Source organism: Acinonyx jubatus, chromosome D2, assembly GCF_027475565.1.
Source record: "Acinonyx jubatus isolate Ajub_Pintada_27869175 chromosome D2, VMU_Ajub_asm_v1.0, whole genome shotgun sequence".
Lineage (NCBI taxonomy): Eukaryota > Metazoa > Chordata > Mammalia > Carnivora > Felidae > Acinonyx > Acinonyx jubatus.
Window position 1 is genome coordinate 30,012,461 of NC_069393.1, and position 21,626 is coordinate 30,034,086.

Sequence of the window (21,626 nt, forward strand, 5' to 3'; positions counted from 1 at the left end):
GAAAACCCCAATTTCCGCCCTTCGAAACACAGAGAAAGGCAGCTTCAGAGAAGAGCAAGGGACAGTGCTTCTCCGAGAGCCTGCCATGTTCAACGCCCACGTCCCCGCCTGCTGCCCATCCGAACACGTGGTCAGAAAACACCAGGCTTGGGGCGCCCGGGGGGGCTCAGGCGGTTAAGCGTCCGACTTCAGCTCAGGTCATGATCTCATAGCTCACGAGTTCAAGCCCCGTGTCAGGCTCTGTGCTGACAGCTCAGAGCCTGGAGCCTGCTTTGTGTTCTGTGTCTCCCCCTCTCTGCCCCTCCCCTGCTCTCTCTCTCTCTCAAAAATAAATTTTTTTTTAATTAAAAAAAAAAAAAAGAAAGAAAACACCAGGCCCAAAGGCCTTGCTACTCTAAGGGCGGTGCGTGGACCAGTAACTCTGCTGTGTCGGAACGTGAGAGTACAGAGTTTCAGGCCGCAGCCCAGAACTACCATCTCAGAATCCCCGGGGGACTTGTGCGCTGCCGGGGTGGAGGGGAGCAGAGGCCGGAGGCCGAGGCCCTGGCAGACACACCCAGAGAAGGGACAGGCTGTCACCCGGGGTCTGCTTTGGGAGTTTGGAGAAGTGATTGTTCTAATCGGCACAGACCCCAGCTGGGAGCATAGCAGGTACATAATGAGGATCTCTGTCCTCACAGGTAGCCTGCCTGTCCTCTCCTGTCACACTCGTGGCCAATGCAAGCTGTTGCTTCAGTTTTCAACACCCTCTCTCTTGAGAGATGCCTGTCTGTAACACGGGCAGGATTTACACACAGAAGATGGTCTGTTATAGTCGAGTTACGGGCAGGCTGAGAGGGAAATCGCGAGGCCTGGCTTCCCGCTGTAATCCCGTCTCAACCCAAACAGCGCTGGGTCTCCACAGCCTGGCCCAGAGGCACGGCGGGCTGAATTCTCCCCGTGGCCAGGACCACGTGCCGCAAGGATACGACATCCCAGTGAGAAGAATTCCTATCAGACAGGCCCGTCCTGCACCCGCCCGCCCCAGGGGGCTTGGTGGCTGACCCTCAATCGCCACAACGGCCGTGTCCCTGGAGGCTGGAGCCGTGGCCCAGCCTGGTGGGCAGCTCCGTCTCGGCTTGGTGACTAGGGCCCTACCCAGAGTCACCAGTCCCCGACTTACAGCGGCATGTCCATACGGGCTAGTGAAAGGCACACGAGGTGCACAAAAAAGGAATTATGAAGACACGCTTTTGAGTGCACATTTCTGCCCTTTAACGATCTGACGTTGTAAAGCAGTTTGTTTTTTTTTTTAATGTTTATTTTTGAAAAAGAGACAGAGGCAAGCGGGAGACGGGCAGAGAGAAAGAGGGAGACACAGAAGCAGAAACAGGCTCTAAGCTGTCAGCACGGAGCCCAACGTGGGGCTTGAACCCACGAACTGTGAGATCATGACCTGAGCTGAAGTCGAATGCTTAACTGACTGAGCCACCCAGGCACCCCCACATTGTAAAGCAGTGTTGAGGGAGCTAACAAAGCCTAGCTATGCTTAAATGCTGAGTTGGTTGTGGTTTTAAAGCCCCGCTCGACTCGAGGCAGGCACCACAGATTCATCCAAGCAGGAGGCACTGCCCACCGGCCAGCCCTGTGACTTCGACTGAGCCAGCGTGGCTCTTGTAAAGTGGGGACAGCGTCTCCTGCCTGTCCCACTCCTGGGCTGTCCCCGTGAGGACAACCAAAGACCATAGTGGCCCAGCCTACACCCAGTGAGACCCCGGGAGACGGAAGCAAAGATAAGAAGAGGCCGTATCCCCCCAACCCCAGGCTGAGAGCGGAGTTACCCGCAGGTCCCGGGAACCAAAGTAACGTCAGCTCTTCTCTTCCTTTGGCACAGAAACTGCTTCCCCAAACAGACGGCAGCCCAGGTGACCCTCAAAGCCATCTCGGCCCACTTTGACGACTCGAGCGCATCCTCGCTGAAGAATGTCTACTTCCTGCTCTTTGACAGCGAGAGCATTGGCATCTACGTGCAGGAGATGGCCAAGCTCGATGCCAAGTAGCCGCCCCGTGCCCGTGCCCGGCCGGAGGATCGAAGTCACAGGAGTGGGGTTTTATTTTGTAAAAGGAGAGAGGAAGTGTGACGGCAGGGGAGCGGAGGGCAGCTGGCAGGGAAGCGGGGAGCAGAGGCCGCAGGAGCAGGTCCCGCCCACGGAAGGAGCCCTCTGCCTTTTATATTCTCGTTTCAAAGAGCCTCAGTCTGTAATTAACCAGGTCTCCACGAGGGGTTTCTTTCCATGTGTTTTCTTCCTGTTGTTTTAGAACTTTTTTAAAAAACAGACTTCGTTTTAGATTTATAGCATTGACTTTTACACACACACAAAAAAAATCCTTTCAAAATTCTTAAAACCTTGTTTCTCCTTTTTGCAAGGGAAGAGGGCATAAAAGTGACTTGGGCTTTGTTGGCTGTCTGTGTTCAGTGATGGAGAGAAGAAAATGAGAGAGGCGTCCCACTGGTGCTTTTCTTTTCTGTTTTAGTGCCCCCACCCCACCCAATAATATCTGTATCTACTCCTAAAAAGATTTTGCTTCAGGCTTTTGTTTTGGTTTTGTTTGTTTTTGTTTTTTTTTTTAAAGAAAAAGAAAATGAAAGGAAAAAAAAAAAAAACCACAGAAGATCCAGTGTCTTTCTTACAACATATTCTTTTATTGCAATATTTTCCTCAGTTTGGAAAAACCATGTCCCCATGGGGGGACACTTGTAAAATGTTATAAATAGAACAAGGCCTGTCACTAATGAGCCAAGACTCCCACCCTGCTAGTCCCCAGGTCAGACAGCACAGAATAGCCTGTGTCTCTCAGGCAGCAGGTCCTGCTTCCAGAAGGGGAGCCTGGTTGGCCGTGGCCCACAGGAAGGGAGCCCTGGGTGAAGCCTCCGGTGGGGTAGTCATCCTTTGGGAGAGAGGCACGCGTGTCACTTAGGTAGGCCTGGGTAACAAATGGAACCGACCCAGGCCACAGCCCAGACAGGGAGCCCTCAGAACCCTGGTGAGGCTGGTGTCCCAAGGACTCTGGCCAAGTACCCAGAGGCCACCATCAAGAGTGAGCCGGGCCTGAATTTATTCCAGTGAGATCACCAACCACTTCCATTATAGAGATTTAACCCACGTCTTCCAAAATAAACTCCCTCCCCCCAACTGGAAGTCTTCTCCCAGACAGAGGAGTCCTTTATGTGCCTTAACACGGTCAGTGGCAGGCATTGCCACACGGCTGGGCCTCCACGTAAATGTCACTGGGGTTGGCCAGGAAACCAGAAGCACAAAACCCCAGAGGTTCCCACAGGGTCCCCCACCCCCAGCATCAGCCGGAGTTTTGTCCCTTGCACAACTGACCGTGACAGCAGCCTAGAAGCATGTTGAGCCCCCCTCTGCTCCCTGAACGTCAGCCCAATGGCAACCCACCCAAGGGTCCCATTAGCTCGGCTGCCTTTCCTTAACATGTCCAGCGGCTGGCGGGCCAAGCTTCCATCTTAACCTGTTAGCTTTGGAAAAACTCACTCTCTGTTAGGATAGGCTAACCGGGAGGGTAATTTATCTAACTCTTTCTTCTTAAATGTAACCTATGGTATATCATCGGGACCTAGAAATGGAAATATATAAAGTTTTATGAAGATTAAACATTACAGCGACTAACAGTTTAAACTTAGGCTCCTATTAACAACCTGGGTGTCGAAGAATGCACAGGCTTCCCCACCCATGATCTGATGGGAAAGGCTCGGGGTGCAGACCATCTCGACCCCAAATCCCACTCCTTAGACGGTCCCACCATGCAGCTTCCCCTGCCTGCCCTAATAAGACAGGATTTCAGCCACCAGGAGAGCCTGCTCTCTCTTGCTCTGAGAGTCCTGAATGCCAACATGTGCATTCACACACACACACACACACACACACACACACACACACACACACACGAAGAGCCCAGGGTAGAGAAGGCTGGCTATGCCCTCCCCAGGACCAGGCGAACCCCTCAGCCAGCACAACTGCAAGCCGACCTCTCCAACCCCAGAAAGCATCCTCTAGGGGGTGTCTTTTCTAATGCCTCTCTCTCTCCCTCTCCGGCTCTCTCTTTCTCTCCCGGTTTTGGTTTTCTGTAAGGTGGGTTTCTGGTCAGTCCATCACTGGCACCTTACTCTTGGAAACGAGCCTTTGCTCTTTGGCCTTTGTCAGGTGGGTACCTCTGGTCAAGCAATCCGTTCACCTGCCGGCGGCCCAGCTCCCGCTCAGGGTGGAGACTGCCGCATGGTCTTCCAGCTCGAGGAGACAAACAGGTCCCGGCTCTTGGCCAGCCGAACCATGAGCCGCCCCACGTAGAAGCCGCTGATCTGGCCCACGCCGTCATTTCTCCCCATGGCCAGGAGGAACGTCAGCGCGCCTGTGGAGCAGACACGTGCGCACACGCTCGACTCCCACTCACCACTCGTGGGCCTGCCATCCCCAGAGCACAGTCCTCCCCGGGGCCTTCGGTCTGAGGACAGGGAAACGCGCATGACTTTTAGGAAGACGGGCGAGTCCCGACTTATTTTTAACGAGCTCCAGAGGGACGCTTCCATCGCCAGCCTTGAGAGGGTGTTCTAGGCCCACTTCGTCCGAAAGCTCGCAAAGGCTTCACCGTGTCTAACCCAGCTCTCCGCAAACCGAGAAGTACCTGGGGCTTCCTCACCTGGCTTGTAGGCCTTGAGGGGCCTCTGTTTCCTGGCGTTGACAATGTTGGCCACGGCAATGTTGGCGTGGAGGCCGGCGTGGTAGGCCATCTTGGGCTCCCTCACATCTGCGCAGTCGCCGATGGCATAGATGTGGCTGCAGCCCTCCACCTGGAGATACTCGTTCACTCGCAGAGCGCCATCGCTGGCCAGATGACTTTCTGCCAGGAAGAGCCAACCCTGAAACCAGGCTCCCGAGCTGTCGTGTCAAGTGGCCACGAGGGCACAGTGAAGATGGCCTCTGGTGCCGGCTAGGCCGCCCTCCAGGGGCACGGCCTCAGGAGGCGAGCAGGCCACCCAATTCATGTCTGCCTAAAGTCCCCATCTCAGAACTCTTCCTGCAGAGGCCAGGTAACTATTCCGGGTTGGAAACTGGTCAGAAAGACAGAAAGTGCCACCTTATATAATGCATCTGACGCTCTAAGTTACCGTGCTTAACACTGATTACCTTACAGTGATCAAGCTGCAACTTAACCAAGTCTTGAATTTCCTTCTGAACACAGATCAGATTCTGAAAGTAAATGTAGGGCTCTAGAAAATGCTGAACTTTTCTTTTTAAGGGGCTTAAAAGAATTATCTTTCAAAATGTAACATTAAGTGGCGCCTGGGTGGCTCAGTCATTGAGCGTCCGACTTCGGCTCGAGTCATGATCTTGCAGCTCGTGAGTCCGAGCCTTGCGTCAGGCTCTGTGCTAACGGTGCAGAGCCTGCTTCGGATCCTCTGTCTCCCTCTCTCTCTCTGTCCCTCCCGTGTGTCCGCCCCTGCCCCTCTCAAAAATAAAACATTAAAAAAAAAAAAAAAAAAGAAAAGAAAATATAACATTAAGACCAATGGGTATAAAATTCTGGGATCTCTGTGCATTATAAGCACTCAATCCTACCCCTAGTCATGGCCGGGACTAGCTTCCTTCTTCTGTGATTGGCCAATTCTTTCCTGTAGGACCCAAACAGGAGCTCCTTGTCCAGGAAGGGTGCTCCGGAGTAAATGATAGGGACCTGGGGACACAGCAATCATGGGGCCGAGGAAGAGTCACGGTCTCTGGCTCACACACGGAGGCCGAGATTCCGCCTCTTCTCACCTTTCAGTGAGCTGGAGAGTTCAAGCCGAATTATTGCCTCTACTCCCCAAACGGTCATTCCAAGCTGAATGGCCAAATGTTTGGATCCGGGCCTGGGAGAACGGCATACCTGTGAACAGTAAAAGGCCTGACCCAGGAATTTCCTCCCCTTCAGGTGCCAAGAAAGTGAAACAATGGATCTTTCCTTGGCTCTGAAACCTGCTCCCATCTCTCACCACAAGGGGGCGGGCTCCAATTTTGAAAGACCCGTCACTTGGGCCACCCCGGGCTAAGTCGTGGCCACAGCTAAAGAAGGCACAACAAGAGCGGATCCAGACTTGAACTTAAAGTTTGATGTCACCATTCAGAAGAGACCTGAGCGGTTGGGATGGAGGGGGAAGGGTTGGCGACCTGATTCCTGGTGGAGAGGCCTGCTCGGCCTGCAGCGGCTGAAGGGTGAGGCGGCCCGGGGAGTGGGCACCAGCCCCTGCTTACCGAACGCACTGCGGTAGGCGGCGCTGTTGATCCTAATACCATTGCAGACAATCACTAGGTTAGTGGCCACCTCTGTGCCTTTGTCCGTGTGCACCTGGATGCACTCTCGATACTCGTTGAGGGGCAGCTCCTCCAGATTGCTCACCCGTTCACCTGTCAAGGGAGATCTGTGAGCAGGAGGCCGGCAGGGGGCTGGGGCCCAAGCCAAGGGTGACCGGGGAAGCCCTGGGCCGCTGGGGCCCAACTAGGCGATTGCTCTGCTCCTGGCGTACCCCTGCCCCTCTGCCAGTCCACCCTGCTGCCCCAAGAAGCGCAGTGTGGACTTCCGGCCACCCCAGAGGATCCAGAGGGAGGAAAGTTCCCCGAAGCAGTGTGCAAAAGTGAAACTGAGTTTCCCAAGACGTTCTGGGAAAAGCTATTTGAGGAAGACCTCCGCCACACCTCCCAGAGAGTCAGCCACACCATCCTAACCAGGCAGGAAGGCTCTCCAGGCGCACCATTGAGGTGAAAGCAAGAAAAGTCCAGAAGCCAGCCTACTTTCCACACTGCCTCAAAGCAAAGGTGGTCACAGTGCTGCACAGCCAGTTACAAAGGGACCAGGAGCCGGGAGGGGTCTGCATAGAGCAGGAACGTCACGCCTCCCTGTGAAAAGCGCAGACGCTGAGCCCCGGAAATGGAGTGGTCACAGCGCAGGGGTTAGGGCCCGGCTCTCTGAACGAGCTGGGTGGTGCCCTCCCCTCCTGTTCTCATCAAAGGCTACACTCCTCACCACTTTCTGAATACAAACCAAAAAAAACCCCACCATTCGCTACCACAGAGTCATCATAATTCAGGTCAGATCCTTCAGGTGATTTCTTAAATCATTCAGCAAACCGGTACCACCTGCACTGTGTCCAAAACAATAGTCAGGACAGCGCTGCCTCCGTGGCAGGGGAATCCTGTAAGTCCTGGGGCCTCTGGCCTGTCTGAAGACACACAGAGCCTCCAGCTGGACAACAAGGTTCAACCCCAGGACACCGAGGGCCCTCCAGCTGGGGCAGGGACCACGCCTCTGGGCACATCTCACGGGGCCAGGCAGAGGGGCAAGGCGGTGGGGGGACTTGCACACATACTCAGCAGCAGCCGCACGCCTTTCTGGAGCAGGATCTCCTTCGCTTCCTGCCGGACACAGGGCAGGAGCTCCTTGTCGGCAAGGGCCACGTGGGAGTGGATGAGAGTGACCTGGGACAAATGACCACAGAGCAGAGAAGGAGCCACTGAGTCTCCTGTTCACACGAAGAGGCTTAAAAATGCCATCAGTCTATCTCTTCTACCTCCTCGCCAACCGCCAGTTTACAAGTGAGGAAACTGAGGCCCTGGAGAAGTAATCCGCCCAATGCCGGAACCAGATCACAGCGAGCTGGGCTGGAGCCCACATCGCCTGGCCTAAGACTCTTTCAGAATGTACCAGTGCTCCATACCCCACCCCACTCCCGGGGCCACGTGGAAAATGATTTTCAGGCAACCTCGGGCACCTATAATTATAGTCTATATATAAGCCATTGACATTCTAACTATAACTCAGGCTGGCATTGACATTAAAGTTGGTTCTAAAACTGGCACTCACAGGCACGTCTACTTGCTGTCTGGGTGAGCACAGGGAAGTGGGGGGCAGCCTCGAATGATGTTCAAAGTTTGGGCTTTAAAAAAAATTTTTTTAACATTTATTTAATTTTGAGAGAGACAGAGATGGAGCAGAGGGGGAGGGGCAAAGAGGGAGACACAGAATCCGAAGCAGCCTCCAGGCTCTGACCCGTCAGCACAGATCCTGGTGCGGGGCTCGAACTCACGAACCGTGAGATCATGACCTGAGCCGAAGTCAGACGCTTAACCGACTGAGCCACCCAGGCACCCCGGAAGCTTGGGCTTTAAAGTCAGACTGCCTGAGTTGAAGCCTCATCTGATACCCAATCTACACTTCCCAAAAAGTCCGTCAAACAGGGATCCAGTCCCGTTCCTAGCACATTTGTAATGATGAACCGGGAAAACAGGTATGAAGCACATACTGAGTGCCAAATAAAGGGTGGCCAGTATTACCTGGATTTGTCCACCAGTTATAAACACACGGAAGCCATACTGACTGACTTAACTACCTCAGACTGGTCTTTACCCCATAAATCAAAATTAACAAACTTTTACATCAATCGCTCATAATAATTACCAATAATTTGCCGCAGAACAGCCATGTAATTCAATTCGTCCATATTGATCTTACTTTTCAAAGCCAACCCGCCCTTCCTTAGGGAAGAAGAACAGCCACAGGGCCCATGTGGCTCTCGAAAGCTGGTCCGGCATCAGCAGCAAGCAAGCTCTTGCATCGAGGTCCCATAATCACCCACCACCACTCAGCCCTCGGCCAAGCCTCGACATCCCGCCAGGGTGTCCTGTTTCTCTCCAGGGGACCAGGCAGCTTCTCCACCCGTCCATCAGTAAAAGGGAACAAGGCCACCATCCCCGGGGGGGGGTGGGGGGTGTTGGCCAGTCCTTCCCCAGCGTGGCCAGTGAGGTTCCTTTCTCGGAGCCACCCAGGGCCGGGCCCGCAGTCTCCTGAAGACCAAACAGCCACTGCCTGCCTCACCCAGAACACCCACCGCAGGGGTCTTTGCGGGCCGGCAAAAAGAGGGAACCAAGGTCTACGATTGTATCTCAAGAGGCTGGAACACGGCAGGGGACATGGGAGTTCACCTCACGTCTCCTGGCTGGACCAGAGGGCGGGACCCCTCACCAGCCCTGGTTCTCTGAGAGAGGAACTCGAGGGGACGCCCCACAGGCGCGGAAACATGCGTTCGCACTCCAAGTTCACAGAGCACCGCCACCCAGGCCGATGTGCAGAGAAGCTGGGCCCCGAGTGCAAAGACAAGGCCGCACGCCCACCTCTTTCTCGGGGAATTCGGTTTTAATCTCTGCCGCCATCTCCACTCCGGCAGAGCCGCCTCCCACCACCACCACGGACCGTGAGCGCCGGACCTGCAGCGGAAGGAAGTGTAACACGCGCCCTCAGACCCAGTCCGCCCCGTGGCTCGGCCAGGGCGTGGGCCCCTTGGCCCCGAGAAGAGAACAGAAGCCTTTCCGAGTCTGGGATTCAAATGTGCTTCCACGGGGCCGGCCATCTCCCTGCGTCTGCTCCCTCGATTCTTGCATCAGCCCCACGGGGCAGGTGACCGCGGCCCAGGTCTGCCTGAGTTCACAGCCGGGATCCCGACCCTGACACTCACGTCTGTCCCTGATGACGCGAGAGAGGTTCCCCAGGCTCCTCAGAGGCTGGGCAGAGAGGGCAGGGCCTGGCCGCAGTCACGCGGTAGCAGCCACCTCGGGATCCTTCTCTGGGTCTCCACTCCTCACCCCAGTGGTGCCGGACCCCGCCCGCCCACCTCTCAGTGAAAGCTGCCTGCGATCATGGATCTGAGCCCGCTGTGTGAAACACAAAGCCTTGTGCAAACGGGACCCCAACAGAGACAAGTCGGGGACCCACACCAGTCACTGCGTGAGGTCTGGGGTGCTCATGTCCAGACTTCGATGACAGGAACAAAGGCCTCCCCCCAGGGAGTCTCTCCCTAGTAACGCCCCACCTTCATGGCTGCGCCCGGGGCTCACCATAGTGGTCCCACCCTCCCAGGGGTCCACCTGGCCCTCGAGAGACCGCCCTGGCCAACGGGCGGCTCACCTGCTTCACCATGTCCTCGTAGGCCTGGATAGCAACCTCCCGGCTGGCCACCCGGTTAAACTTGCCCGGAAAGAGCGCAGTGCTGCCAGTGGCCAGGATAAGATGTGAGAAGTGCAGGGCCTGTAGGGAGCAAGGGAAAGGAAGTGAGGGCAGCCCTGGGCTACTACTGAATGCCATCAGGCCGCTGGGCAAGAGGCACCAGGTCGGGGAGGCCCCTCTGGGCACACTGAGGCCGCCCTCTTCTGAAAGGAGCAAAAGCACGACACTGCCCAGCCACGGGGTAGCACCAGAACCCCGGGATATACCTAAGGACGCGGCCTGTACCTCCTGCCAGAGCCTCCTCCCCCGACGGAAACGGGAGGGATGCACCCCCACGCAGCGGGCAGGTGAGCAGGGACAGGAAACTACTCGTGGAGATAAGCAGGCCTCGAACTTCCCATGTGGAGTCAGTTTAGAATTTCCTAGGGATTTTACAAGCCAAAAAAAAAGGGGGGGAGGGAGGGAGGGAATGAGGGAAATTGTTTGGAGCCTAAATACATAAAGCTGACAAAACCAGAGCTGCTCTGGGGGAAGGGAGAACGGAGGGGCCGTGTCCCACTCAGCCCCTTCCCCGTGGCCCAAACCACAGGACAAGGAGACTCGGTCATCTTTCCAACCAAGAGATTCCCCAGCCCGAAAATTAATTCAAGAAAGCCCGAGTCACGCTAAATCACTGAGGACAGAGATGGAGTCCCCTCTCTCCAGTCCCCCCTGAGCTTTGAATAGAGCAGAGGGCCAGACTGGAGGTGACCCTTAATACGACACACGGCAGCTCACTGAGGGACCTCTGGTCACTGCAGGTACCAGGCCCTGGGCTCCACCCGGGGCTGGGGGTTGCAGACACGAGCGAAGACCTCTGCCCCAGTCACCTCCCAATCCGGGGGATGTGGGATCACGTGTGCACCTACATGACCGAGTCTACACAGCCTGGAGCGCCCCCACAGGCTGGCCGGGCCCGGGCCTGGTCTGGGACCCCAGCTTTCAGAGCGTAGACCCTGGGGTGAAACAGCCTGGGTTCAAGCCCTGGCTGAGTGTCTTACAAGGGGTGGGATCTTGGGCAAGCCGCTTAACCAACCTCCCTGTAAAGTGAGGCTATACCACCTCCTTCACAGTCATGGTGGGCACGAAGTGCGACTCAGGAAGGCTGAAGACGGTGCCTGGCGTACAGGAAAGGCTGAGGAGAAGTACCACCACACTCTTGTGGCTGCTGTGGTCGGGTCGTTGCTTATGAGGCATCTGCTGTCCACCCGGCACCGCGTAGGGGCCACAGATGACTCTCTCAGCCCTTGACACCGGCCGCGTTCTTCCCCACCAGCAGCCGCAGCCGCAGCCCCTGGGGTCGGGGAGGGGGGGGCGGGCCTCCCGAAGCGAGCTGAGGGTCGGGTCAGCCCCCAGGATGCTCACCTCGCCATCCTCGAGCAGCACCGTCTGATTCTGCAGGTCCACCTCCACTACCAGCCCCTGCCGGAAGTTTTCCTTAAAGGTCTCCGAGTAGGAAATGAATGTCTTTTTGGCAAACCCTGGGGAATGGACACAGAGGGGGTCACAGAGGAAAAGTGAGCTGCCCATCGGAGGCCACAAAAACTCAGAACCTTTCCTGAGGGGTATCCTTGGCCAAACAGCCGAGTCAGTGGTATTCCCGGGATACCACCACCCCCTAAAAGCACCAGCCTGGGCCTCACCAGGTCCTCAGGGAAGTTTCCAGCTCTTACTTCTGCAGCCTTGCTACGGCCGCTGCTTAAGGCCAGTGACCTTCTTAAGAATCTCTGGAATTTGTCTAAAGGCAGAATTCAGGCCTTGCCCTAAGCGGAGAAAACCCCTCCAGACCCAGAGTGGTTAACAAGACCGTTCGCACAAAGAAAGCCCCAGAAAAGAGGCTGTTACCGCTTTCCACGGAGGCCCGGAGGGCTGCCACGTTGTGGTGGAAGGAGTCCTTCATGTCCACCAGCACGAAGGGGATGTTCAGAGCCTGCAGCTGGCTGGCGGCGGCGATCCCACCGAAGCCCCCACCCACGACCACCACGTTCACAGCTCCCACGTCCACGGAGACCTGGGACCCCATCTCAGACCGGGTGCTCCTGGGATAGGAGGAGACACCACATTAGGGTCAGGGGCCTCAAGAGCTGGGAGGGCAGGGGTGGTCCACAGCAAGAAAGGCCTCAAATGCCAAGATTTGATCTTTTTATTTCCTTTTTTTTTTTTTATAAACTCTGCACCTGACATGGGGCTCAAACTCACGACCCCAAGATCAAGAGTCACGTACTCTACCAAACGAGCCATCCAGGCACCCTGTGACTTGATCTTTCTAAAGTATACAACTGTCTATTAATGAAATTGCAATGTTGTGGCATTTGAATTAAATTCCAGAGGAACAAGGTGTATCCTAATTCCATCCCATTCCCCAACCACCCAGCTCCCTCCTCCAAGGCATCTGCTATTACCGAGTTTATCTGAATTCTTCCAGAGATATTCTGTGCACCTTCAATATTACTTTTTGCCCACATTAACCAAATTGTTGTGCACTTTTTTCACTCAGTATAGTTGTCCACTCAGCAACATGCATTAACTGAGTTGCTGGGGTGAAACAGCCTGGGTTCAAGTCCTGGCTGAGCGCGCTCTGTGCTGTGGACGCAGTAATCACAGACAGACAGACAGACAGACGGACACCATCCCTGCCCTTGTAAAGGCAGGACTTGCAGACTCAGAGGGTGAGGTGGATGATGTCGATGAGCGACGCTAGGCAGGCACACAGCAACGAGAAGCAGTGGGCACGCCCGTGGGGAACTGGCACGCACAGACCACATTAAAAGAACTAAGCAAAATTCTTCAAGCACTGCACCAAGCGGACAACGATTCTGCCCGGCTCACGGGTCTCCGCCTTGAACCCCAGGTCTAAGGAGATCAATTAGCAGGTTATGACAATCAAGGTGCAAACAGGGTGTGGTATGATTGGGGTCATGAAGAGGGGCCTGCGGTAGGCAAGTCACCCCCGCCCCCAGCATTCCTGGGACAGCAGAGGCGCTCCAAGATGGCTGAGCAACATCCCCCCAGGGGGGCAGGAAGAACACCTGCTGGTAGGTGAGGGAGGGAGGGTGAGGGAGAAGCACTCATCATGCAGACTCCGGTCAGAGGGAGTGGGGTGCGAGGTCCTGCTCCCTGCCTGGGACAGGTCCTCTGTGAGAGCATCGGCAGAGGGCGGAAGCCAGATCTGCAGGCCGAGTGTGCCCCTGACGCCCACACGTGGACTGGGGCAGCCTGACCAGCTCCTGGCAGACTGAGAACCAACTATGGTTGAATCCCTGAGGAGCTGAGATTCGGGACACACTGCTTGGCACAGAACTGAAGCGGATGCTAGAGGACTTCCGAGGCAGGGGTCACTAGGCACGAAACCACTGAGCACAAAGGAAAAAGAAGAAGAGAGCAGTTTACCTGAGCTCTCCTAGCCAGTCTGGGAGGCTGTGCCTGAGGCTCACCCTCCCAAGGGCCTGGGTCACCTGGTGCCTCCATGGAGAGCCGAGGGGCTGGCCTGGGGCTGTGGCGAGGGGCCTGGTCTCCAGAGCAGCTTAGCCCCGGAGAGGGGCGCTCCTGGTCCAGGCCTCTGGGCTCGCTCGGGTGGGAGCTTTGTGGGGAGCAGTCCTGACTGCAGCTGAGATCCTGAGAGCATCCTGCCGGGAGATGCTGGCTCAGGGGCGACAGGCAAGCAAAGCTCCTGGCCTGAGCCAGGCTCCAAGGAGAGGCAGAAATAAGCCAGGCTGCGGGAGAGAAACGCTGAGGAAAGAAACAAAAGCTTACACAAAAGCTTCACGCAGAAAGCAGCAGGAGAGGCCAACAGCTGCTGTGGGCTTCAGGGAAGGGGTGTTTTGGGGAAGCGGGGGGAGGGGAGGCAGAGAAGTAAGAAACTGGAACTCAGGGCAACTTTGAAGGACAGACAGCAAGCTGTCAAAAGGCTCGATGGGGAAGCACGTTCCGGGCCATCTGGGACCCTCTCAGCACTACAGGCAGCTGGAAGGCCACTACGCGTTCCTGCACCATTTGTGTGGCCTGGGGCACAACCCCTCCCCTCTCTGGGCCTGTAATGGGAGGGGACACCCTGAAATGTCCTTGCACATGTAAGTTTCCAAGACGTGGCTCTTCCTCTACTTATGAAGGCAGTTTAAGGTTGGATGGACCTCCAGGCACCGTTCTCATTGGCATTCAAATCCCCGCTGCCTCATTTCTCCCCTGGGGGAGAAGGAACCCAGCTCCGGCAGAGCCGGTAGCTTTGGCACAGGAAATCATTAGAGATTTAACTTTGTTTCTCATTGGCTGAATGGTTCCCAGTACATCAAGGATTATACATCCCACCCATTTTACAGATGAGGAAACTGAGTCCTCAGCAGGGCTGTGACCAAGACAAGTCCCCAGCATGCAGCACCACCTTCACTGTTCCAGGCCCTCGGAAAGGTTGTCCAGAGTTGGCCCCTGTGTGTTCATCAGGCTGAATCTGCCAACTGGGCCAGAAGGAGAATATCTCCCAAGGCCAGGACCCAAAAGGGCCCAGGAACCCAGCCAGAGGCCAGGAAAGGATACCAGAAGCTGAGCAGGGCCTGTGAATGTGGCAGACAGTGAGGCAAGCTATGGAAGAGGTACATTTCACCTGCCCCCTTCAACCCAGCCCCCTCTGTGCCAGCAGTCAGCAAGGAGGTCGGACAAAAACCAGAGAACTCTGCCTCCAAGTAGGGCACAGGCCCTAGAGAGGATACACAGCTTGTTGGGAAGGGTTGGGTCACATTGGACCACGCAGGGCAGCTCAAGGAGGAGCCTTGAAAAACAGCCGGGGCCAGGGGCCTTCACCACCAAAGACAAGCTTAGGCCAGAATCTCCTTCCCAGGGCAGAAAGTCCAGCAACCCCAGCATAAACCTGACGGACAGTGGGCTGGCCAAGGAGTTGAATCTCTGCTCCCTCAGACCCCCCAGATCATCAACTGGCTTCCCCAAAGGAAGCCTAACCTTGGCCTTGCCCAACTAGGTACACCCCTCAATAAAAGCAAATTGCTTCTCCAGAGCTCCCAGTAGAAGGTTTGGGGCCCGAGGGCAGAGCCAGGCCTAGGAGGGGCTGCCAAAGCTGGGCCTGGGAAGAGGAAGCTCTTTTACAATCCAAACCGCCTGAGGCCTCTCCTGGAATCTGTTCCCCTCCCCTAGCCTCTGACACTCCCACTTGGGGACTGGAGGCTGGCAGCTCCCCAGCCCACTCCACCTTTCCTCCCCAGCAGCCTCCCCTCCCCAACATTCTCGGACACGCCAACCCTCCCTTGGCTATTCTAGTGCCAATTCTCCCATGGCCCCAAGGACAGCTAGACCCTGCTAGGCACAACTTAATTTGCAGCGTGCCGAAACCAGGGGCTTAGGTCATAGACCTGCCTTCCCAGCTACATAGCCTAAAGGTGGTCAAAAAGTGTAGGCTGAATTATATGTGCTAACGTAGCAGGATGGCTGCGCAAATGGCCTCAATAAATGGGAGATGCCATCAATCAATGGAAACCTGCATAAATGGCAGACGACACTATTATACACCCATACGATGGAATATTCTGGAGCCATTTGCTTTTAGAGTGATGATTTTTCACATGCAAATTCTGTCCATGGCTAGTCCCCACCCATAGAATGTACAGAACCAAGAGTTAACCCTATGGACTCTGGGTGATTATGTCAATGCAGGTTTATCAACTCTAAGAAATGTATCGCTCTGGAAAAGTGGTGTTGCCAATGGGAGAAGCTGTATTTGTGTAGGAGCAGGGGGCACGGGGGAAATCTCTGCACCCTCCCCTCTACTTTGCTGTGCCCCTAACACTACTCTAAAAACATAAAGTCTTAGGGGCACCTGGGTGGCTCAGTCGGTTGAGCGCTCAACTCTTGGTTTCGGCTCAGGTCATGGACTCGGTGGTTCATGAGTTCAAGCCCCGCATCGGGCTCTTCACTGACGGTGCTGAGCCTGCTTGAGATTTTCTCTCTCTCCCTCTCTCTCTGCTCTTCCCCCGCTCGCTCCCTCTCTCTCTCTCTCAAAATAAATACGTAAACTTAAAAAAAATTTTTTTTAATAAAAACATAAAGTCTTAGGGGGGTAAAAAAGGCTATCCATAAAAAGTTAGGTAATAGAACAGCATGCGAAGTCTAATCCCACGGTGTGTGCAAATCAGACACAGACACACAGACACGTAATGATCACATCAGCCAGAACTCTTTGTGCTTTTATCCATATCTCTGCGTTGAACAGGTGTGGGGTTTTATCCCCACTTTGGAAACAAGTTCAATAATTTGTCCAAGTTCAATCCTCAACACTCTGACCAGAACTGCACTCTGAGCCAGAATGCTAACAGTGGTCACCAGGTGATGTTTTTACTCTCTTCTTCGAACTTTGTGTGTGTGTGTGTTGTAAATGTTTTTTTAACGTTTGTTTATTTTTGAGAGGCAAGGGAGGGGGAAAGAGAGAGGGAGACAGAGGATCTGAGGCAGGCTCCTTGCTGTCAGAGCAGAGCCCACTGTGGGGCTCAGACTCACAAACCGTTGCGACCCAAGCCGAAGTCAACCAACTGAGCCACCCAGGTGCCCCATGTGTTTGTGGAATATTTTTAACTGGGTATGTATGTCATTTTTACAGAAATAATAAGAGTTTAAAAGCTGGGCAGGCCTCCTACCATTTATTTTTTTAAGTTGAGATATTCATATATTATAAAATTTAAAAGTATACAATTCAGCGGTTTCTAGTACATTCATAAAGTTGTGCAACCATCCCTATGACCTAATCCCAGAACATCTGCATCACCCCAAAATAACCTCTTACCCATTAGCACTCACTCTCCGTCCCCCCCTCCCTCCAGCCGCTGGCAACCACTAATCTTTCGGTCTCTATAGACTGCCTATTCCATACCTTTTGTGACTGGCTTCTTTCCCTTTGCATAGTGTTTTCAAGAGTCGTCCAAGCTGTAGCACGCATCGCCATTTCAATCCTTCTCCTTTTTTTATTTTTCATGTTTATTTATTTTGAGAGAGAGCGAGCGAGCGAGCACAAGCAGGGGAGGGGCAGAGAGAGAGAGGGGGGGAGAGAGAGAATCCTAAGCAGGCTCTACGCTGTCAGGGCACAGCCTGACACAGGGCTCCATGCCATGAACCGCGAGATCATGACCTGAGCCGAAATCAAGAGTCGAACGCTTAACCGACTGAGCCCCCCAGGTGCCCCTTCATTCCTTCTTACGGTTAACATTCCATCGTACGAAGATACCACATTTTGTTTCACCATTTGTCACTTGATGGACATTTGGGTTGGTTCCACCTGGTGGCTGTTACGCACAACGCTGCTGTGAACATTTGTGTAAAAGCTGTTGTGTGGACGCTGGTTTTTAATTCTCTCGAGTATATATCCCTAGGAGCGGGATTGCTAGGCATCTGGTAATTCTAGATTCAACTGTTTGGAGAAGCGCCAATCCCACCGTCTGATTCTGAACCGAACATCAAGCCAAGGGAGAGACCCCAGAGACTCTTAATGAAATCTGTCAAGACTCGGGAATGTCAGCATAAGACAACATCCAGGGGCTCCTGGGTGACTCAGTCGGTTGAGCGTCCTTGAATGTCTGACTCTTGGTTTCAGGTCAGGTCAAGATCTCAGGGTTCGTGAGTTCAAGCCCCATGTCAGGCTCCGCTCTGATGGCCCGTGCCTGCTTGGGGTTCTCTCCCCCCGCCCCCCTCCTGCTTGCACATGAGCACACGCACACACTCTCTCAAAATAAAAATAAATAAAAGAACATCCACGAAAACAACTCCTACGTGTCCAGCAACTCCTATATTTTACCTTTGCCCCCCCCCATACACACACACACACACACACACACACACACACACAATCTGGTTTACACTTGTATTTTCTCAGTCAATCCTACTTTCTCTGCCAAGGACACCAGCCTGACCACAGGATGATTTTTCTCTAGTAACACAAACAAGGGGCTGTTAGGAATCTACTGAAAAGCAAGGAAGTCACATTTATGCCAAAGCTGTTAAGAGGTCATGCTTCAGAAATACAGCAGGAGCCATGTGGGCTCTGATCAGAGCAAGGACATTGCCCAGCATTGCTTCACAGAGATTACAAATAAAACAGGCCATTTTTTGAGTCATCAGAGTCCTATCAAGGGTGGATCTCCACAGCCAAGTTTCCATAATGGCAGTTCGGATAAGGGGGCCACTAGAGTGTGACTCACCCTGAACCTCCTCCCTACCTGCAGGAGGGAGAGGGGCAGGCAGCCTCCCTCACTAGACAGCCTGAGAGCTGGCCTTCCATGACTGGCCCCTGAGGGGACACACACGGAACATAACCCAAAAAAGACCAGTTCCTGAAGGAACAGAAAGTCTGAAGAGGGGCTGTCTTTTCATGGCCCAGCACGGGGCAGCTCTGGGCAGACATGTTCCTTCAGGTGTTCCATACACTCAAAGAGAAAATCAAGGCCATGGAACTTGTATACCCTCCTGGGAGCAAGTCACTTTGTGGTTCCCTAAACACCCCCACCAACAGTCTGCTCACTGCCTGTGTCTGGACCCTGGCTTCTTCATTTCACTGCCAAAGACCCGGCTGGCCCTGGAGGACACAGGCTCAGCCCAGGTCCACCCCCTCACTGCTAAGGAGTCCTGAACAAGGCCAGGCCCAAGTGGGCCTGGGTCTCCTCCCCTAAGGCAGAAGCCCTCCAGACTCCGGGTTTCACCCAGCGCTCCTCCCAGGGCTCCTCTCTAGGCGCAAGGGTGAGGGCAGGGGGGCCTGAGAGTTTGGACACTAGTGTGGTCATGCGCATTATACACACCAGCCTGGGCAGGCCCCCCGGATATTTTACACATTTACATATTGTACATGCTGGCCTTTGAACACAAGGTAGGGAGCTGGCTGGGACACCCGAAAACCCCTTCCCAAACTGTCTGACCCTCTGCCCGGTGCCTGTGCTCCTGCGGGATCATCAGCTCCCAAGGGCCTCTCCCCTCCCCACCCCGACTGTACATCCAAGGGTCAGAAGGACTCTTGCTGGAGGGGAAAGGCCGGTGAGTTTAGTGGGTGGTGTTGGAAGGAAAACGCCCGACATCACCCACTAAAAGCAGCTCCGGGTGGACTTCAGGCTTCCCGGCTTTCCCAGCTCCAACGGAGTTAGTTCGGGACCACTGGCCTTTGTCCCCGCGGGAACTGGGACTTCATGGGGGGGAGAAGCAGACCTCCTAGGGCACCCCGGAGACTGTGGGCGCTCGGGTAACCCGAGGGATTTCCTTCCTACAGACGGAGGTTTTCCTCCTGCCCTGTGACACTAGCTTCCACCCAGAGGTGACCCGCGAGCACTCCCAGGGTGGGGGCGTGGAGAGGGCAGCCCGTCTTACCTGGGAAGACCTCAGAAGTTTCGAGGGGCGGACGGGGAGGAGGCGAGTTTGCCCTACCCTTGCCGCCGGGCCTAAGCCTCCCAGTTTTCGTGTGCTGAGGGAACTGGGGTGGGGCAGGCCGGGGCCCGGTACCTAGAGCAACCGCCCTCCCCCGCCAGGGCCACAACGCCCGCACACCGGAGCTCGGACGCAACCCGCCAGAGGTCTTTCAGGCCCGGCGAGGCCCCTCCGGGCGCCTGTAGGGCGGGCGCGCGGGGGGGCGGGGCCCCGAGAGCCCGCCCCTTGAACCACTCGGCCAGTCCGCTCTGGGATTGCCGCGCGCCCCAGGCCCCTCCCGGCGGGCGTGGGCGTGGCTCGGTACGTGCCCGCCCCCGGAGGGAGCCTGGGGAGCTGCGGCCGCGCACCGATACCAGCAACCCCTGGCGACGCCGAGCGTGCCCGGGCCCACGCGAGCGCTCGACGCCCGGAACGCCTTCCCCACGCCTCTGACTTCGGCCGCCTGTCTGCCAGGCCCCTCGGAAGCTCCGAGAGCTCAGCGCGACTCCACAGCGGGCGGATCACCAGCCTCCGGCTGCTCGCCTGTAAATCCCAATTCGGCAAACGGCGCCGCCGGGCACCCGCTGAACGCCGGCACTGTGCGCGGCGTGGGGGGGTGGGGGTGGGGGTCAGGATGGAGAGCAAAAGAGACGCCGTGTCTGCCTTCCGCGGAGCTGACATTCCGGGGAAAGACAAATAGTAAATACACATAACCTGTATCGCTAACCGCCCTACGAGAGACTGGGGATAAAGGAAGCTTGCCAAGGATGAGGAGTTGACGCGGGCGGAGAGAAGGCAGCTGTGCTCTGGGTGTGCAAAGACGCACAGGCAGGACAAAGAGCTAACAGCGGGGGTGTGGTGGAGGCGGTCACAGGACAGGGTGGCCCAGCGTGGGCAGGGTGTACAGACCTGGTGGGGTCGTGTCATCCCCAGGGCAACGGGATACCACCGCAGGGCTTTACGCAGGAGAGTGACAGGTCTGAGTTCTGTTTTGTGGTGAAAGGATCGGGAAATGGCAGGGCTCCCTGAAATTGGGGAACTAGTCAGCAGGGCAGTCCTGGAGACAAAGGGGCTTGACTAGGATCTAGAGAGAAACCCAATGATGCGAACCTGGTGGTAGGATGTAGCCAGTTGGGTGACAGATGAGCCATCTTCATCTATTTAATGCAAGTATTAGCACTTAGCCATTCATTATAGGTGTTTTATGTGGGCAGATTAGCTTGCCCAAGGCTACAGGGTATGTTGGCGGCTTCCTGGTTCCCAGAATACTGCCCTTCGTCTTCCCAGCTTTCATGAACGTTCACACTAGCAGTGACCTGTTTTGTACCTTTTCCAAAAGCTGTGGCCAAGGGCCTTGTATCCAATATTCCTGGTATGGGACGGGTCGTGATCAATTCCACCTAGAAGACATTGGTGCCCAGAACCATCCTGAGCTGAGAAGGAAACTGGTGTCCTCCCATGAGCACCCGACTCACATTACTAGCCTGCATAGCCCAGGCTGCACCTTCCAGTTCTTTGGAATCCTCGCCTCTCTCCTTTCCTGGCTGGCACCCTGCCACCTGAAATCGCGCTGAAGGAGGGGATTCAGAGCTGTGGGAGTCTCTACCTCCGTCCCTCAGCCCCTGCGGCCACAGAAAAGCAACCATGCAGAGAGCTCATGGCCCTCTGAGCCATGTCCTAATCCTGGCCTTTGGGGAACCATCAGAGAGCCACAGCTTGGATGTCCTAAGCCTTGCATTTGTCATGGGCTTTGCAAAGTTCCAAATAGCTTTTATCTCCTTTTTTCCCTCCTGACACTCCTAGAGAAAAGTAGGGCTGAGGTTAAACTGACACCAAGGAGGGCAACAGTCACAACTGACCTGCTCTCTGGGGCAAAGACCTTGCTTTGCTGGACTTTGGGTCCCCGGCATCTGGCATCCATCCCAGCACCTGGTTCCCTAGGAGTGCAAACTAATGTTTGCATAGATAAATGTGGGGGGTTTTTTGTTGATATAATTCACATACCATTAAATCCATTCTTTTCAAGCGTACAGTTCAGTGATGTGGCACTGTGCCTCCATCACCGTTATCTGACTCAGGGACATTGTCATCAGTCCAAAAAGCAACCCCATACTCACTTCCTCAGGCCACTCACCCCACACCGCTCCTCTCTTCCCACTCAACAGTTGTGGAACTCGGAG

General features: G+C 55.2%; 2 protein-coding genes across 5 annotated transcripts in view; one reads left to right on the forward strand and one right to left on the reverse strand.

Moving 5' to 3' along the window:
• The window catches only part of LOC106967157 (core histone macro-H2A.2), a 58,254-nt gene extending 55,607 nt beyond the window's left edge, over positions 1-2,647 (forward strand). The window contains exon 9 of the mRNA XM_027062172.2: positions 1,874-2,647. Coding sequence (XP_026917973.1) covers positions 1,874-2,039 — 166 coding nt within the window. The 3' untranslated portion in view covers positions 2,040-2,647. The remainder of the gene's footprint in view (positions 1-1,873) is intronic.
• Positions 2,648-2,663: 16 nt separating this feature from the next.
• Positions 2,664-19,667, reverse strand: AIFM2 (apoptosis inducing factor mitochondria associated 2). 4 transcript variants are annotated; one of them, XM_053207664.1, is made up of 12 exons: positions 19,411-19,618; positions 16,937-17,021; positions 11,914-12,107; positions 11,434-11,549; positions 9,991-10,110; positions 9,201-9,293; positions 7,400-7,508; positions 6,288-6,440; positions 5,616-5,708; positions 4,696-4,896; positions 4,211-4,407; positions 2,664-2,928 (listed from the first exon to the last, which is right to left on the reverse strand). In XM_053207664.1, exons 3-11 carry the CDS (start codon positions 12,089-12,091, stop codon positions 4,256-4,258), a joined length of 1,215 nt encoding a protein of 404 aa, XP_053063639.1. In that variant the 5' UTR covers positions 12,092-12,107; positions 16,937-17,021; positions 19,411-19,618; the 3' UTR covers positions 2,664-2,928; positions 4,211-4,255. The 4 variants fall into 4 exon arrangements, with proteins under 4 accessions (XP_053063639.1, XP_014918865.2, XP_014918864.2 ...); XM_015063379.3 differs by lacking the exon at positions 16,937-17,021 and having other exon boundaries at positions 4,234-4,407; positions 19,411-19,667; XM_015063378.3 differs by lacking the exon at positions 16,937-17,021 and having other exon boundaries at positions 19,411-19,665.
• Between the last annotated feature and the right edge of the window lie 1,959 nt (positions 19,668-21,626).

Bases quoted from the DNA above. Each gene is read 5' to 3' on its own strand.
- AIFM2 (XM_015063379.3), bottom strand. From the start codon at position 12,091: ATGGGGTCCCAGGTCTCCGTGGACGTGGGAGCTGTGAACGTGGTGGTC. The intron at 9,294-9,990 runs GTGAGCCGCCCG...CTTCCGCTGCAG, and splicing joins ACGAGGACATGGTGAAGCAG to GTCCGGCGCTCACGGTCCGT. The intron at 5,709-6,287 runs GTAAGCAGGGGC...TTTACTCCGGAG, and splicing joins CGCCTACCGCAGTGCGTTCG to CACCCTTCCTGGACAAGGAG.